General features: G+C 40.0%; 1 protein-coding gene across 1 annotated transcript in view; it reads right to left on the bottom strand.

The window, feature by feature from the left end:
- The window catches only part of LOC136711995 (partitioning defective 3 homolog B), a 272,341-nt gene that overhangs the window by 33,152 nt on the left and 222,558 nt on the right, over window positions 1–16,631 (bottom strand). Inside the window, exon 21 of the mRNA XM_066688637.1 lies at window positions 7,935–8,055. Coding sequence (XP_066544734.1) covers window positions 7,935–8,055 — 121 coding nt within the window. The remainder of the gene's footprint in view (window positions 1–7,934; window positions 8,056–16,631) is intronic.

Here is a 16,631-nt window from a genome sequence, read left to right on the forward strand (position 1 = left end):
TCCATGAATCTGAATTTGCGTTCACAACCTGTTGTCATACTGTCATACATAGTTCATACAACAGTGTGTCTACAGTCAGTTATCCCCCAAATAAAAATGAATGATGTTTAAAGTTTACAAAGAAAGATGTGAACTACTCCTAGTGAATCAGATCAGATACTTACTTTTTCTGTTTACCATTAGAATGAGGTTCTCTACAAAAACATATATTGTATTTTGTTTAAAAAAAAAGCCATTGTTACAGAAGTTAAAGTTGACCCGTGCTGTGCTGCGGTCCAGGCCTGCACTGTTATGCAGAAGATATAGATGTGGTCCAGTATAAACTAAGTGGGGCTTTGCATAATTATGGCAAGCTGGAGACTGCTTCCTGAAGGTATTAGTAATTCTTTCGTCAGACAAAGACTTCCTTCTTCCTCAACCGCCAGTGTGCTTCTGCTAAAAACACAGTTAGGATTTCCAGTCGCCACTCCACCTCAGCGTCAAGCAATTTAAAACAATTAAAATGAAAATCAAAGTTGCAAATTAATTCTATTGCCTACCATTTTCACCAGAGCCATATGGCGATCGAGTGGGTAGATTAACCAGCTGAAATTAGCGTAACGTTTCATTTACAGTCTTAGATTCATGATACGGTCATTAAGACAGAAGTTAATGGAAAGTCTTTCTAAGCCATTAGTTAACATAAAGGACTGGGGGGTGCTGAATTTTAAAGTGGGATTGTGATTATTATGGTGGATTTTTATTTATTTTTTATTTGCATTTTAATTTATTCATTTACTGTAATGCCAAGTTCATTATTTATTCCCAAGCTGAACTACAGGTTACTCAGACATATGTTCTGCACAAGGAAAAAGGCCCAAATTACTGGTGGTAGACAGCAGAACAAAGAAACCCTACATATTGAGAAGGCCTGGCGTGGTTTGTGAAAGACTAACCAAAAAAGCTACTCTTCCCCTGTGGCGAAATTATTATTTATAACATTATTGTCCTGCGTCCAATCAAGTGAGGAAAGCATTAACACCACCCATATTTAAACCAGTTTCAGACATTTCGGGAGAGAAAAACTCTTCTTTCATTACCCTGTCCTTTCCGCCCACATTTAGAATAAGATTTATCAAGGCTGTATCAAATTCTGGGATAAACTTTCACAGGCGTATTGTTTCATTCCCCTACTTGATGGAGTAACGACTTTGGTAGGGGTTGGGAATTAAGGGGAATTCCTCAGTGCTTCAGTAAAAGCCCTTGAATTTGGACACTTGAATGGAGCTCGTCCACAAGTGTAGCTGCTGCTGGTAAAGAAGACGGAAAAGTTGAAGGCTGTTACTCATCAAGAGCAGCTAAACTATCATCTTAAAGGCCCAGTCTTACCACATTACGTGTTACAGGGATGGTAATAAGAGTCCCATTTCATAGCAGCTTGATCCATTTTGGTTTTTAAGAGCTGTCGGCTCTTGCACAAGTTGTTCGGGTTAAGCAGAAAAGCAAATATGTTTGTATATTAACTCCACTAGTGTGTCTGTGAAATTTCTCTCCGAGTAATGTCACAAGGGTGAGCTATCCAGCACCTGGTGCTGGCTTGTACACAAGAGTCCTCTGCTCATAAAACCTGAAACAGCTCAGACTACTGTTTCGTGGGAGCCCTGTTAAGATCTCTGTGTTACTGTACCTCTCCCTCAATCTGCTATTTCATCTGCTGAACTTTTTGTGCCATCCATACGTAGTCAAGCATGGCAGAAACACGGGCTGAGGTAGACAGGTAATCAGTAAGCAGCTGGTATGAGTCAGGGTGACACAGAAGCTCTGTAATGCCCTTTGAGGTCCAAACAGTTGATGACACAGCAACTGGACTGAGACTATATCCATTCTACTGCAAGGCACTGCACATTGTTGTACAGTGAGGTGCTTTCTGAAAGGATGTGAGGAATCTGATTGTAGGTTCATTAAAAGAAGTCTTTAGATTTAGTTAGGAGATGTTAAATATGAACAAGGTGTCAAATCAAACACAGCCACACTGTGAATAACACAACAACAACAATAGAAGTATATAAATACACTCCATTTGGCATTGTCCTAGTTATTGTCTTTCTAGCACAGCTTTTCTGCTTAAAGTGCATTAATGATCATCTGCTGGGAAAGGTAACACTGTGAAATGTGTAGGTCACCAAAATTCAGCTCCTTCTCACGCAGTTGTGTCCTCATGGAAAAATATTGCTTAACAACAGGACCAATTTCGACAATATGTCCGGCTGAGGTCACAATGTGTGTGTTCCTGTCGAGAGATGAAGGAATTATCTCTGTAGCTTCAGAGTTGCTTCTCATCATGTTTTTTTCCCTGCCACCATTATTTGTGAATTTCACTGACTGTGACCTACAGGTGACTACGGTTGATGGGTGTTTTTTTTCACTCTCAATCTCTTGCATTATAGCAGTGAAGATTTCTTACTACACATGGGTTTTAGCACAGTGCAGGAAACGAAGCAGAACATCACGATGCAATGGATGCGTTTCATTAAAAGACGTGCTTTTTTCCAATTCACAAGACTGACCACTTTGACCACTGAGTTCTTCCAGTTACAGTAATGGAGCATTGATCAGCAGACTACATCCCAGTGACTGTGGAGAGGCTTGAGTGAATCACCAGCTTTACCACTGCCTGGCGACTTGCTCCATTCACCCACAGCTATCTTTAAAATAACAAAGTCAAAAAACTGCTTGCCTGGGCTATTATCTGGGCTATTTCTGTGTTCAAAACTGTCAGTGCTGCCTATTGTTCAAGCCAAAAAAAACTGGTCATTCAATAACGAAGAAGATAAACTCTGGCATTACTTATTAGTATTTCGCAGAAGCAATTTGATATTGATGTTTAAAAGTAAATGTATGATTTAATATAAGTTGTATTACACAGCTATATACTAATCTCATATCATATACACTCACCTAAAGGATTATTAGGAACACCATACTAATACTGTGTTTGACCCCCTTTCACCTTCAGAACTGCCTTAATTCTACGTGGCATTCATTCAACAAGGTGCTGAAAGCATTCTTTAGAAATGTTGGCCCATATTGATAGGATAGCATCTTGCAGTTGATGGAGATTTGTGGGATGCACATCCAGGGCACGAAGCTCCCGTTCCACCACATCCCAAAGATGCTCTATTGGGTTGAGATCTGGTGACTGTGGGGGCCAGTTTAGTACAAGTGAACTCATTGTCATGTTCAAGAAACCAATTTGAAATGATTCGACCTTTGTGACATGGTGAATTATCCTGCTGGAAGTAGCCATCAGAGGATGGGTACATGGTGGTCATAAAGGGATGGACATGGTCAGAAACAATGCTCAGGTAGGCCGTGGCATTTACACGATGCCCAATTGGCACTAAGGGGCCTAAAGTGTGCCAAGAAAACATCCCCCACACCATTACACCACCACCACCAGCCTGCACAGTGGTAACAAGGCATGATGGATCCATGTTCTCATTCTGTTTACGCCAAATTCTGACTCTACCATCTGAATGTCTCAACAGAAATCGAGACTCATCAGACCAGGCAACATTTTTCCAGTCTTCAACTGTCCAATTTTGGTGAGCTTGTGCAAATTGTAGCCTCTTTTTCCTATTTGTAGTGGAGATGAGTGGTACCCGGTGGGGTCTTCTGCTGTTGTAGCCCATCCGCCTCAAGGTTGTACGTGTTGTGGCTTCACAAATGCTTTGCTGCATACCTCGGTTGTAACGAGTGGTTATTTCAGTCAAAGTTGCTCTTCTATCAGCTTGAATCAGTCGGCCCATTCTCCTCTGACCTCTAGCATCAACAAGGCATTTTCGCCCACAGGACTGCCACATACTGGATGTTTTTCCCTTTTCACACCATTCTTTGTAAACCCTAGAAATGGTTGTGCGTGAAAATCCCAGTAACTGAGCAGATTGTGAAATACTCAGACCGGCCCGTCTGGCACCAACAACCATGCCACGCTCAAAATTGCTTAAATCACCTTTCTTTCCCATTCAGACATTCAGTTTGGAGTTCAGGAGATTGTCTTGACCAGGACCACACCCCTAAATGCATTGAAGCAACTGCCATATGATTGGTTGATTAGATAATTGCATTAATGTGAAATTGAACAGGTGTTCCTAATAATCCTTTAGGTGAGTGTACATAGGCTGTATGCAACAATTTAAAAGTCAAATATCCTTCACTGATATGATGGATTTTATTGTATGCCGAGCGTTACGGACAGCTACAGTACATTCTGCTCTGGATTAGGCCTGTGCTGTTTTCCCGCAGAAAAGAGCTTTAAGGTATTTAGATAACAATCAGTCAATACGTCTGAAGGGGTTAGTAATAGCGGAGTCTGCAATTTGATATTTAAGTTGTTCACAAAAAAATTATAATATGGGGGGAAAAACAAAACACTGGGAAATGAACAAAAGAAAAGATTAGCTCTTGCCTCAGACATAAAGAAGCCACAATGAATCACCAGTAAGGAATAAAATGTTGATGAGTTTTCTTTCCTAGCAGGGTATTTTCTTTTTTTAGGAATGACGGTACTTCCCGGGGAAGTCTTGCTCTGGACGTCAAGGACCAAGGACAGATTACTCAGTAGCATTGCGAAATAGGAACAATTTCTGATATCGCACCAGTTGTTGTTGCCAGTGTAACTACTTTGGGGTAAAGTCTAAGAGATTATTTTTTTAAATATACCATACAAATGATTAATTAGGATAAGCCTTGTGTTTGTATAGAGTTATTTTAATTCAATGGTCTCCGAAGATGTGCTGGAATTAATAAGAGGCACTCTGAAGTCCTTATAACAATCTACCTCTATAAGTATGCATCTTAACGACTTCTTGAGTAACTGCTTCTTCGAGTCAGGCAAGCGGGTTTACATTTCCGAGCTTGGAAGTGTCACCAAATAAGTCCGTAAATAAACAAATAAGGAAGGGAATAAATACATTTCTATCCTAATGATTCAACTCATTAATTTTGTTTGTCTTTGCCAGGGCAGTTCGTTAATCCAATCCATATTTATAATATTTCTAATCTCACTTCAAGAGCGCTGAGCCTTTCAAAAATGCAGGGGAGTGGGAAGAAAAAAAAAAAAAAAAAAAGGCTTTCGACTAGTGAGCAATTTGTTATTGATATTAAACAAAGGGGTTTGCCGGCAGAGGATAAAGCTCTCCCATTTCTTTGGAATACTGATCTTCAGTGCTTGTGCCAGTCGGACGAAATATAAATAAATAAATGCAGATTTTTTCCCCCATCTGGGTCAATCCTCAGCGTCTGACGTATTTATAAGCGCTCCATCTCAGTTACAAATCTGTTAAAGGTCGACAATCTATTTCAGTGTTGTGCACTTCACAGAGGTGCCTGGATCCATACAGGTGTGTGAGTCTTTTCATGGCTCCTTTCCAGATATAATCCCTTTTAAGACGTGTGCATTTGTCTTTGTCTGAGATAGTGGGGGAAAGGCAAATAAAGCAAATGGCGGAGGCGTATTTGCCTAAATGCTACGCTAAGGGGAATGATTCAATACAAATGTGAATCCGTTCAGCGCTCCGTGCAACGCAATACAGTATTTTCATAAGCGCTTGTGTGTGGAGGAAAACGATAACGTCCCAATGCACAAGCCATGCACAAGATGGAAAAAAAAAAGGCCAAAATGTTTAAATGGAAGTATGCAAAAAAATATCAAGAGAAAGAAAATGTTGTATAGCGCATACAAAAGGGATAGAGATGAAACAAAATACAAATATGTTGAACTGCAAAGAGATCTTAAGAAAGGGATCAGGAAAGCAAAGAGGGAAATAGAAAGAAACTTACTTCTTGGAGCTAAAACTAATGAGTTTTTTTTTCAATACTACAATAGCAAGAGGTCAATAAAGGAGGAAGTGAAACAGAAAGGGCAAAAATGGAAGTATCTTGGAAAACGAACAAGATGTGGCAAATGTTCTAAATGAGTATTTCACAGAGGTTTTTACAAAAGAAAAAATGGATAACATGCCACAGATTAACAATCAGTCCAATCAAACCCTAAGAGAGATCAGGATAAATGAGGAGGAGGTACTAGGGGACTAGCAGAATTAAAAACAAACAAATCACCTGGGCCAGACAGTATATTTCCAACAGTACTTAGGCCACTAACTAAACTATTCCAAATGACACTTAGAACAGGGGATGTGCCAAAAGACTTGAAGACGGCAAATGTCATACCAATCCACAAGAAAGGGGACAAAACTAAGCCAGGAAATTAAAGACCAATCAGTCTCACCTGCATCACCTGTAAAATGTTAGAAAAAATGATTAGACAGAAAATAGAGGAGCATCTTAACCATATTCTCTGCCAATGCCTCATCTTTCTGACAACCAGTCCGAATTGATAGCATTTAAAGAACTGTAAACTAATAACCAAGATACCAAGTTTTAAATGGTCAGCTTTATTCTGTACTACAGTGCAGTACTTATTTGCTGAACAGCTCAAAATTGTCTCTCAGGGTGCTGCAGAATTGAAGTCAATTAGGTAACCTGTGTGTACAAACACTGTAAACGGGTATTCCATGCAGTGTAAGCTGACTCCAGAATTAGCGCACTGAGACTAATATTCGTCTGTCTGCGGTTTTGACAGATTTCACTTCTGCCTGATAAACGCAAGAAAACACAGCACAGTACCACCTCAACAGCTGAATTTTTGACCTCTCTCATATAATTACAAGGCCTAGACATCTATCATGCGATCGCAACCACAACACTTACCCATTCAGTAAGTGACTATGTTCAAAGAGCATGATCTTCCTCCGCAAAGAGAGGGAAGAGAGCGACAGAAATATTTTCATTCCGTAAAACCAGAAAAAGTTACATTTGTGATTTTACTGTATGTACAAAAATGCCAAGTGTGATAGTTTTTATAGTTTTTACACTGAAAAATTTTAATAGAATCTGTGGAACAAACAAAATGAAACATATTTTGTGGCAACAGATTGCTGTAGGAAGAGTAAATAATGAATATTCATGGAAAGTCTACATATGGATATAATTATCACTTTATTACTCGCACAATGACATCCTCCTGCGGGCTCTGTAAACCATTCTGTTTGTAGCTTTGGAAACTCTTCGTCACAATACAGGTAGCACACACTGATCAAACACTTTCCTTCCAAGGTACGAAAGCCTATGGTTTTCAACAAATAATTCCTGCTGTTAAAAGCAGGTGCAGCAGTGTACAGTATAGGCCTTTGAGCAGAAATATGTGCGTTACACACCATCCCCCCAACCAAAGAGAGTTGAAACTGTAAATATGTTTTTTGTAAAGCATATAAAATGACAGCTAATATGGAGATTATCCCTATAAATATTTTAATATTCTGACTGACTGAGGAAAGCATATGCAATCATTTGAAAAGCCCATTATTCTACTCTACCAAAAACGTCTTCCTCTGTCGGACGTACTGTAGGCAGTGATTTAAAAGACCGTTTAAAAATACAACAGCAGTAAAATATACTGCAGTGAACAAACCTCCTGCTACAGCACTGAGCCCAGGCATTTAAATTAAAATGATATCCTTAGTGTACTTGTAATTCTCACACATTACACGGGCTGAACCCAATGACCCCTCATGGGCCTCTGCACGGCATCCATCAAAATCTGCGAAAGTCATTTGCTATCTAGCCAAGGTTTTTCATTATTTCAAATATGCTTTTCAAAGTTCAGATAAAGGCACTGGTTATCTGACGTATAAAGGATTTTCTTGTTAAGACAAGGAGGGGGTAAAAAAAACACCATCAAATGACAAGCTTTGGCCAGAGCAAAAAAAGAATTTCCACAATGCCATGTCCAAAGACGAGGTTATCATAATTAGTCTTAATATTATAATGTTAGGGTTAGTAACTTGCCAAAGGGTTAGTACACAGAGTTAAGACTGAACTGCAGAGAGACTCACCAGGTGAGGGTCATACTCCGGGCCCCTGCGTCTCGCTTCCAGATCCTCGTAGGTCGGGGCCGCCCCCTCTCGTCGGGCCTGGTGGTACTCCTTCCTCAGCTGCTGGATGCGATCCATGCTGCTGCAGGCACATATAGAAACACCACAGTGAACTCTCGAGACAAATATTGACCTTTCAAGTGGTAAATATTAGGTTCTCTGCCTTTCTATGCAGTTGGATAGAAATATATAATAAATGCTGGAGGCAAACAGAACCTTGCCTCAAGAATAGGACAGCTTCAATGTCAAACCCTGGCAACAGTAATCAACTGGGATAGACTGATTGTGAAAAGCACAGGATCCAGGGACTGTCACTCTGTTTTCAACTCAACTCTGCATCTCATTGAGCATTCTTTATTCAATTAGAATTATCATTACTGTTATTGTGATTTTTTTTTTCTCCTTAGAAAAGCTGGGCCTTTTCAGAGTCTTGGATAAGGTAAATAAGTGACAAGTGACAGCATAATTCTATAATCACAAGGAATCATGAATTCCTGTAAAAGTTCTGACAGCTCCTTAAATATAGGTGCCACATTCAAAAGCTGTATTTAAATTCAAATCATCCACACATGAATATTTGCATACATAAAGTGCCAGATAATACTGGAAGATGTAAATCACTCGTCCTAAGAGGCTTTCAATCTGCCATGGAAAAAGGGCAATTTTATTTTTATTCTAAAATTGTATATATACAAATATTTATACATATGAAAATAAATAAATATACAGTATTAAGTATTTGATCAATGCATACTACCAGTGCTCTCTTATAGCTCTGAAACTGAGGATGACACAAATAAGCATGGAGAGATGTCTGCTTGGAATAACAAGAAGAGATAGAATAATATGTCAGAAGAACAGCTCAAAGATGGACTATGGAAGCTATTGAATAGATAGAGAGATGAAAAAAGACCTAGAAGATGATCACATAAAAGATGGAAAGATTAAATAATACACATTGCAGTCTTGAGGCGTAAAAGAGAAGCTGTAGATTGAAGCAAACATCTTGGGGAGCCCTTCATCCAGCAGTGGATAGGTATAGGCTGAGGGTGATGGAGATTATATATACACTAACACACACACACACACACACACACATATATATATATATATATATATACAAAAATGCAAGGTGATATGGTTGCAGAATGGATACAGTACTGAACCCCAAAAAAGGTAAATCCCATACAAAACCATCTTGCATGTAGGTCAACAGGGTTTTAGTCAATACCCAGGGACATTTTTTCACCTTAATAAGGCAATAAAGTTGGTAATTGAAGGTGTTCATTAGAACAATCATGGCCTAAACCAAACTTAACTTTAAACACGTGACAGTTCTACACAAAAACAAAAGGTAAAAATCTTACATTTTGAACTACAAACACACACTGTAAATAGGAAGGAAATATTATTCTTTAAAGACATTATGGTAATAAATTACTTTTGATCTATTTAAAATGCAAAATGCAAGAACATGTTTGTCTCTCACACCAATTTTTCCAGCCACAGGCCTTAAACCACTTTTTCATCTCTGTATTTATTACAAATGATTCTGGGACACAATTAGATGGTCATTACCTTATACTGTAAAACCTGAAGAGCCAGCGGTCTGAAATAAACTTTGTTTACACTGTGTCAGCTAGCTTTCAAGTGAAATTCTGTCCCACAGAACGCATCTGCATCTCCATTGAGGTTTTATGTTCAACAAAGGCGGGCATTTATCAGGGCCGGACCAATCACTTTTTCAAATGCTTCAAACAGAAGGCACTTATTTTATTGCTTGTTGCTGAGAGAAGTCACGCGGTTTTCATTTTTAAAAATGTGCCCGGAGGATACTCGGAAGAAAAAAAAAAAAAAAAGAGCCCTTGTTTAGAGCTTTCCAAGTGAAACACACAGATGACAAGAATCAGCAGATGATTCTCATTAAGGAGAACAGTGGCCAGCACGGCAGCAGAACAGTGTCCCTTTCTGTGGCCGATGTCAGCATACGAGCAGGTGTGTCAATCATGGAAGAGTATGGCCAGCAGAGACACGACAGTGCTGTCTCATGGGTTGGACTTTTGTGAGAGTGGTATGAGGAAGCACAACACTCCTGCCTTTATTTGGCTGTGCTTACAAACTAGCAATCAAGTGAGGACAGGAAGAATCATGGCATTTACAAATCGGTTCATACACAAAATGTCCAATTTAATTTTAGATGTATTGCATATGATCAAAACTTTAAAGTGTTAGTTATCTTATTTAAAGCCATTTAATCCATGCAATACTGAACTATACTTCCACACTGCCAGCAGGATCAACACACAGTGAAAATGCTACTAAAGAATGCTTTGATGATTACATATATAGATCAATGATAATTTATCATGAAGATGAAATACAATATAAAATGTGGAACTGTTTATTAAAGAGGAACCATCACTAAATCAATAAAAAGAGTATCTGCATATTTCCAACAATTTTAGTTTTTAGTTTTTTGCTGTAGAATGGCTAATGTATTCTGTTCTGAGCCTTTTTCTGTTGTTACCTTCTGAGATTTTATGTAATGGAATAACAAAAGCCTGGCTGATTGAAGAGAAATGTACAGAAGTTGTAAATTAGCATTACAGGGGGAAAAAAAAAACTCACTGTTGATATCTTATAGGCTTAAACTGGTAAACTGCTGTTTCACTCCCCCCTGCTGTTGTTATTGTTGTAGTGTTTCTGGGGTCCTTTCTAAAGTTCAAAACATTCCTGAGGGGTGCATTTACTGGTTCAGAGGTTAGTGTACACAACCAGTCTCATCTAATTGCTGTGTAGACATGCAACCTCACTTCAGTTACACAGTTTAGACCACAGCCTGAGAAGGCACTGTAGTTCAATTTAGGCTGGACAACTGGTAAAATGAGAGTGCCAGAGGACATTGAAATCACAAAGTAATATAAACTGTAAATGATGTCAGTGAATATTTTCCTGTCTGAAATTAACAATGACAGCTAATTTTTTATTTTTTCTAAAACTTTCTTTCACAAAGAGACACTAATCCCCAGTGTGATTCACCTATTTATTCAAATTGTATTTGAGACGAAGAATGTGAACTTTTTTGTTACTGATCTTGAACTTTCTCACTGAAGACCGTTTTTCTTCATGTGTTTGGAAAAGCACTGCCAGTTTCCTCGAGCAGACACAGCACTTCCAACATCCCTCTTGTTCAGTTAAAAACTCCCAGTGAACGACGTCACATCTAATTTAAGCACTTTGTCCATCAATGGTGAGAGAACTGCTGTTTTGTTTTGTCTCGTTTTCTCTCTGGCAGATCAACTGATTAACAGTGCTTTGGGTGGGCGAGCAGGGGCTGAGGGAGGGATTGTGGGGGCGATCAAGTTGACGAACAACTTGGTCTAAATGAATTAGGAAAAACAAAAACAAAAAGAGATTCAACTCTCTCTCTTTAAACATGTGCTTTTCTGCACTCTTCTTAAGAGGCTGCTGAAGTGCCAGGCATACCAGAGACATGATGCCACGGGAACTGACAAGAACATTAGCCAAACAACTCAGAGACACGCACTGCCGCGGCACCAGGACGGCAGAGTTGTGCCACCCAGGAACTTGCACAGAAAAGGGAAGCTTCTCTTTTGTTCGGAATGGGTTCTGTTGTATATCTGCCCTGACAAAGACCCTGCCGTTCACAATCTCACCCCCTTGCCCCACTGCCTGATGTCTCTGTCTGGAGTTAGCGGGTCGCTGTCCCATCATTGGTGCCTCGCAGAAACCTGGAAAATCATTTGCAGGGGCGCCCGCTGGGAGTGGAGCTGGCTGTAGCCTGCCCAAAGGCCTCCGTCTGTCATAGTCGGCAAAAAATCTTAATCAGCACCCCCCCGCCGCCCCCCACTCCCCTTCCCCGAGGGAACGACTGCACTTCCATTCAGAAGAGAGTCAAGCCCTGTGCCAACCCGATTCGTAGCCAGTAACTTTCCGCATCTCATGAGTTTTAATCCCCTCGTATTCTTATGCGCTGACACATGCCCGCTTGAGTGATGGCACAGCGGTTGACATCAACTGGGCCCCGCAGATATGAGCTTCGAGCTTCTATTTGTGATTCTTGAACTGTAATCAAGTGTACTGTACAGGCATGGGGATAATATAAGCCACTCCACCTGCTTTCCGAGAATGAACGCACTGAGTTGATTCACTTTCAGTCAGTTCAACTTTTTTCTATGCTTTTCTGTGCTGTTACCAAGGTCTGGCTATCAAGCAAATACCAATAGAGATGGGAGACAGTGTTTTGTCCAGGATGTTAATGCATTTCAATCTTCAAAGGCTAGTTGACATGGGGAGTCTGTTGCAATGAAAGGTACTATACAAATAAAAGATCTGTTTCCACTGAACATCATGTGTGCATTTATTTAGGAAGTTGGGATACATCATTGGAAATACAGCTATTCTTTTCAGGAAAAAATAAAATATCTTACTTGCACCAATTTAGCGTCTCAAAGGATAACTTCTAAATGTAAACTAACATTTGTCTTACTCTGCTTTTCCTACAGAGAAAGACTCCCTGATGACCAGTTACTAGGATTTATGGAGCTCCGTTAAAAAAAAAAAAACAATTTTATCAAAGTCGCGTATTGATCATGACAAAGAGTGAGCGCTTCATCATAAAACACCAGTTTCATGATTTTACTTTCTAACGACACAGAGGTAATTAACAACTCTCCTGCAGCCTTCCCCTGGTGCATTAGCTTCACTTAACTCACTGTAATTCATGTTGCTAACTCTGGATTGGAACAGGCACCAGTCTTTTTCTACAAATATGTATTTTTAAATAGTTTACATGGCCCCCATCTCTCAGACAAAGACAATTAATGGCCGCCTAATGGGGTGGATTTATCAAGGGCACCCAACCAAATTGAAGAGATGAATCATTTGCTTTAGTTTTCCAGCGGGCAAACCAATCCAATTCAAGGTATGTGTAACTATTAACCAAAGACTATTACAGAAATACATCACACAAGGTAAGGTAAGAAACATTGCAAGCTCACAGAGCCCACAGAAAATCCCTTTCCCAAGCTATATGTTACTGCAGCATTTACACACCTCCACACATTTCGACAGGTGATGACTCAGCACTTACACACATCTGAGACCTAGAGAGATTTCTACATAGTCACCTCATTAGCACCCTTGACAAAGATGAGCAAAAACAACAGGTAATGAGCTATATTGTAATATTCCAACATGGAGTTATACTGAGCTTTATTAATGCTTCAAAGGGAATCAACCAATAGGTCATACATGTTCAAATGAATGACTGATGTTCCCTAATAAAGCAGGAGTGTTTTCAGGGAATGAACTGCCTTCAATCTCTGATTCTGATCTTTTGACCATATAAACAATACACTTTATAAACATCAATTCACAGCATGCATAACGCACAAGCCACAGTTTTACACACCATCACGTGCAATCAAGAAGTATTGTTATGTATATCGTCAGTGCATTTTTGATGGAGTAATTTAGAGTGTTTAAATGGGGATTGCAGGATGCAGAGAGATAAAAATAAATTGAATTAAAAAATCACATAGAAAAATACAGGAGGGAAAATGCTATGCTGCTCAATTTGAGTATATTAACCTCCATATACACAACCAACCAGAAGTGGAGAGTACTTGCTAGAAGCCAGGGAGGTTGAGGTTTTGTGCCAACTGATTTATATGCTTGTTCAACAGAAGATGACAAAACTTAAAGCTAATGGGAAGTCAAGTATGGGACTCGGCCAGCAGACGAGATTAGGCATTCCTGCCTGAGGCAGACTGAAGACTCATACCTACACTATAGGTCTATACCTTCAATACCTGGGTCCGATACTGGTTTTCCAGTACCTATTCTGATATGGTTATAATTGAAGATACAAAACCTTCCTTCATTTTTTAAAGATGTCACTGTAGGCGTGCCATTCAAGGCAGCAGGACTGGTGAAATGAAATGTAGACGGTATGCAATTCTACAACAAATCTGAATTTCTTCTCAGCCTCCTTCTCCCAATACCCACAGATGCTGCAGTCCAGAGTAACAGGCAAGACAGAGAAGAGACTGAATGCTGATGAAACGCCACAGCAGGACCCAACAGGAATGTCAGCAATGGCCATACAGCTAATTTTGCCACAATTACAGCATCCCCTGAACAACTCAGATAAAGACGTTTGACAAGGAACGTCAAGTAAAGGTGCTCCTGTTTGCGGTTCCCCTTGCTAACGAGAAGACAGATCGCCCATCGCAGCGTAGTCAACTGGGAAGACCATGAAGAGTGTCATGAGCCCCCCGCCCCCCCCCCCCCCGTGACTGAGAAGACAGATGGAACGTATTGCAAACAAAGTGATTCATATTGCTGAAGTGCACAATCCAAGCCTCTCCGCTATCTGGATCTGAGCGTTCTGCATTTAACACTTGATTATTGCCATTCCCAACACTTCACACTTCGGCTATATGGCTAGGAAGGCTCTTTCTTCAGTAGCCTACACAAACCAGCCTCCAGTAGTGAAAGGGTTAAGAAAGGCATCTGGCAGGCTTTGGCTGAGGCAGCGGACTCGCACCAGCCTCCGATCCCTGACAGACACTGTGCGGTGGCCATCAGTGCCTGAACTTCCTCTCTGTGGCCCCGCGAAACCTGGAGAGACTGCAGCAAAATGCATTGCAGAGAGTATCATTCCAAAAATCCATTAGCTAATCCCGGGAACATAATTAGAGCTGCCATTTTGATTGAGCGCACTCCATGCAGTCCAAATGAATAACACTATCAATGTTTAATTAGAAATCACACAGCCCACGGCTCAAAACTCTTAATCATAGCGTTCGCTCACTGCAGTCGGAAGAGAAAGTGTGTTTTGGACTGTGACCTGCGAAAGGGAGGAGGGGAAGCAGGCCGGGTATGAGGGGGCATTAAATTGTCAGCAAGAGTTAATTTGGTCACCACTTTGCTAGAGAAAAAAGAGATGAAATGCAGTACGGGCTGGTGTATTAACCAAAGTTCAGTAAGAGGTAAGGCTATTTATTTTCTTGGCTCTGAAGAAACAGACAGCCTGACATAATATACAGAGAGCACTATTGATTCAGCTCTTTAGGAAGGATGTTTATCAAAACCCAGCAGAGTAAAATTAGTGGAAAGCTGGGAAATTACAAGTGCTGCAGGTTTTTATTCAAGGGAACTGTTGAATACTGATTAATTTCCTCAAGAGACTCACAGCGTACAGCGGTAGTACATTACTGGTAAAACAAAATCATTAACGAGGCGATGTATACTTTCATGTTAGTGTTATAACTAGGTATTATGCTTTGTGGATACAGGATGAATACGTGTAGGGATGGTAACACACTGGGCATGTATTCTCTATCACAATGCGTGTAATCTGAGGAACTGTAATTACATTTTTTCCTTTTTTGCTGGGAAAAAGGGAAAACCATCTAAACGGCCAGGTCAGCAAATTCTAAGTGCTCTGCAAATGATGGCTTTAAACTTGGCCATATAAATCTGGGCCAAAATGCATCTTTCCACAAAAGTGCCTTCCAACTTTCCCCGGGACCTGGCTGCTTTGAAAATGTATGGTTTAATTTTAGAAATGGACTGTAAAATGCCTTGGTATAAATGTCAGTCACAGCTGACAGCAACCAAATATCTCCTGATTTATGCAATAAGAAACAATAAAACAACTGTATCTCACTAAGTGCAAAAAGAAAGGAAAAAGACAGAAGCCTCTGGCATAAAAATAAATAAATAAAATAAACGTCCTCCTGCAGAAATACGACATTAACCCTTTCTTATGTTTAATGCTGGGTAATGCTACATGTTATAAATCACATATGAAACACCAGCCAATCACAGAGCAGCATTTTCAAACATTCGTATAGCTCTGATCTGTATAAATATCATCCCGTGCAGAGAATTATCAGGATTTAAAAAATCTTCCGTTATCAAAGATCTTTCAGGACACTTAAATGCTAGTGGGGCTTCACAGGATATACATTGGGCTTTAATAAATAGTTTAGAAACATTTAACTATCATGAAAACACCACACAGATCGGCTTCTATAGGTCAGTTACAGCGTATCCTGAACAAAGCATTTTTTAACGGTGAGAAGTGGGGTTTGACTGTTAAATACAACAAAAAATAAAAGTTTTTTTCACTGTAAAGATATTTGTGCTTTCCCTTTTTGTAATCAAGAATCGTCCATGATTAAATTAAGCAGCTGAATAAAATGGTGCGGACAGATCTGCGGACAATAAGGCCCGGATAATCACATTGATTGTAACACATTCTAAGTATACACAATGTATTCTGATGGTATCTATCATGTATTGAATTTAAATCTCTCTCAAACATCAGGTGGTAACCTTCAGTGCAGCACATTGAGTGGCGAAGGTGAGCGGTTTGCAATCCTGGATCCTGGCTTTCTGATCAAAGAAACAATGACCTGGATCAGCGCCACGGCGAGCAGGAGTAAGTGCCATACCTGCAGGGGTGCCACACTGCCTTACTCTACAAATCAAGTGCAAATGTAAGTCGGGGGGCCGTGATCCCAATACTCACGGAGGATGGGCACAGAATGAATTCTAATATAGAATATTACAAATGAAAAGGTAGTAGTTAACCCTGGAAAAGGTTTCTATGGGTTATGTCAGTAT

This window comes from Amia ocellicauda, chromosome 16, assembly GCF_036373705.1.
Source record: "Amia ocellicauda isolate fAmiCal2 chromosome 16, fAmiCal2.hap1, whole genome shotgun sequence".
NCBI classification, from domain to species: domain Eukaryota; kingdom Metazoa; phylum Chordata; class Actinopteri; order Amiiformes; family Amiidae; genus Amia; species Amia ocellicauda.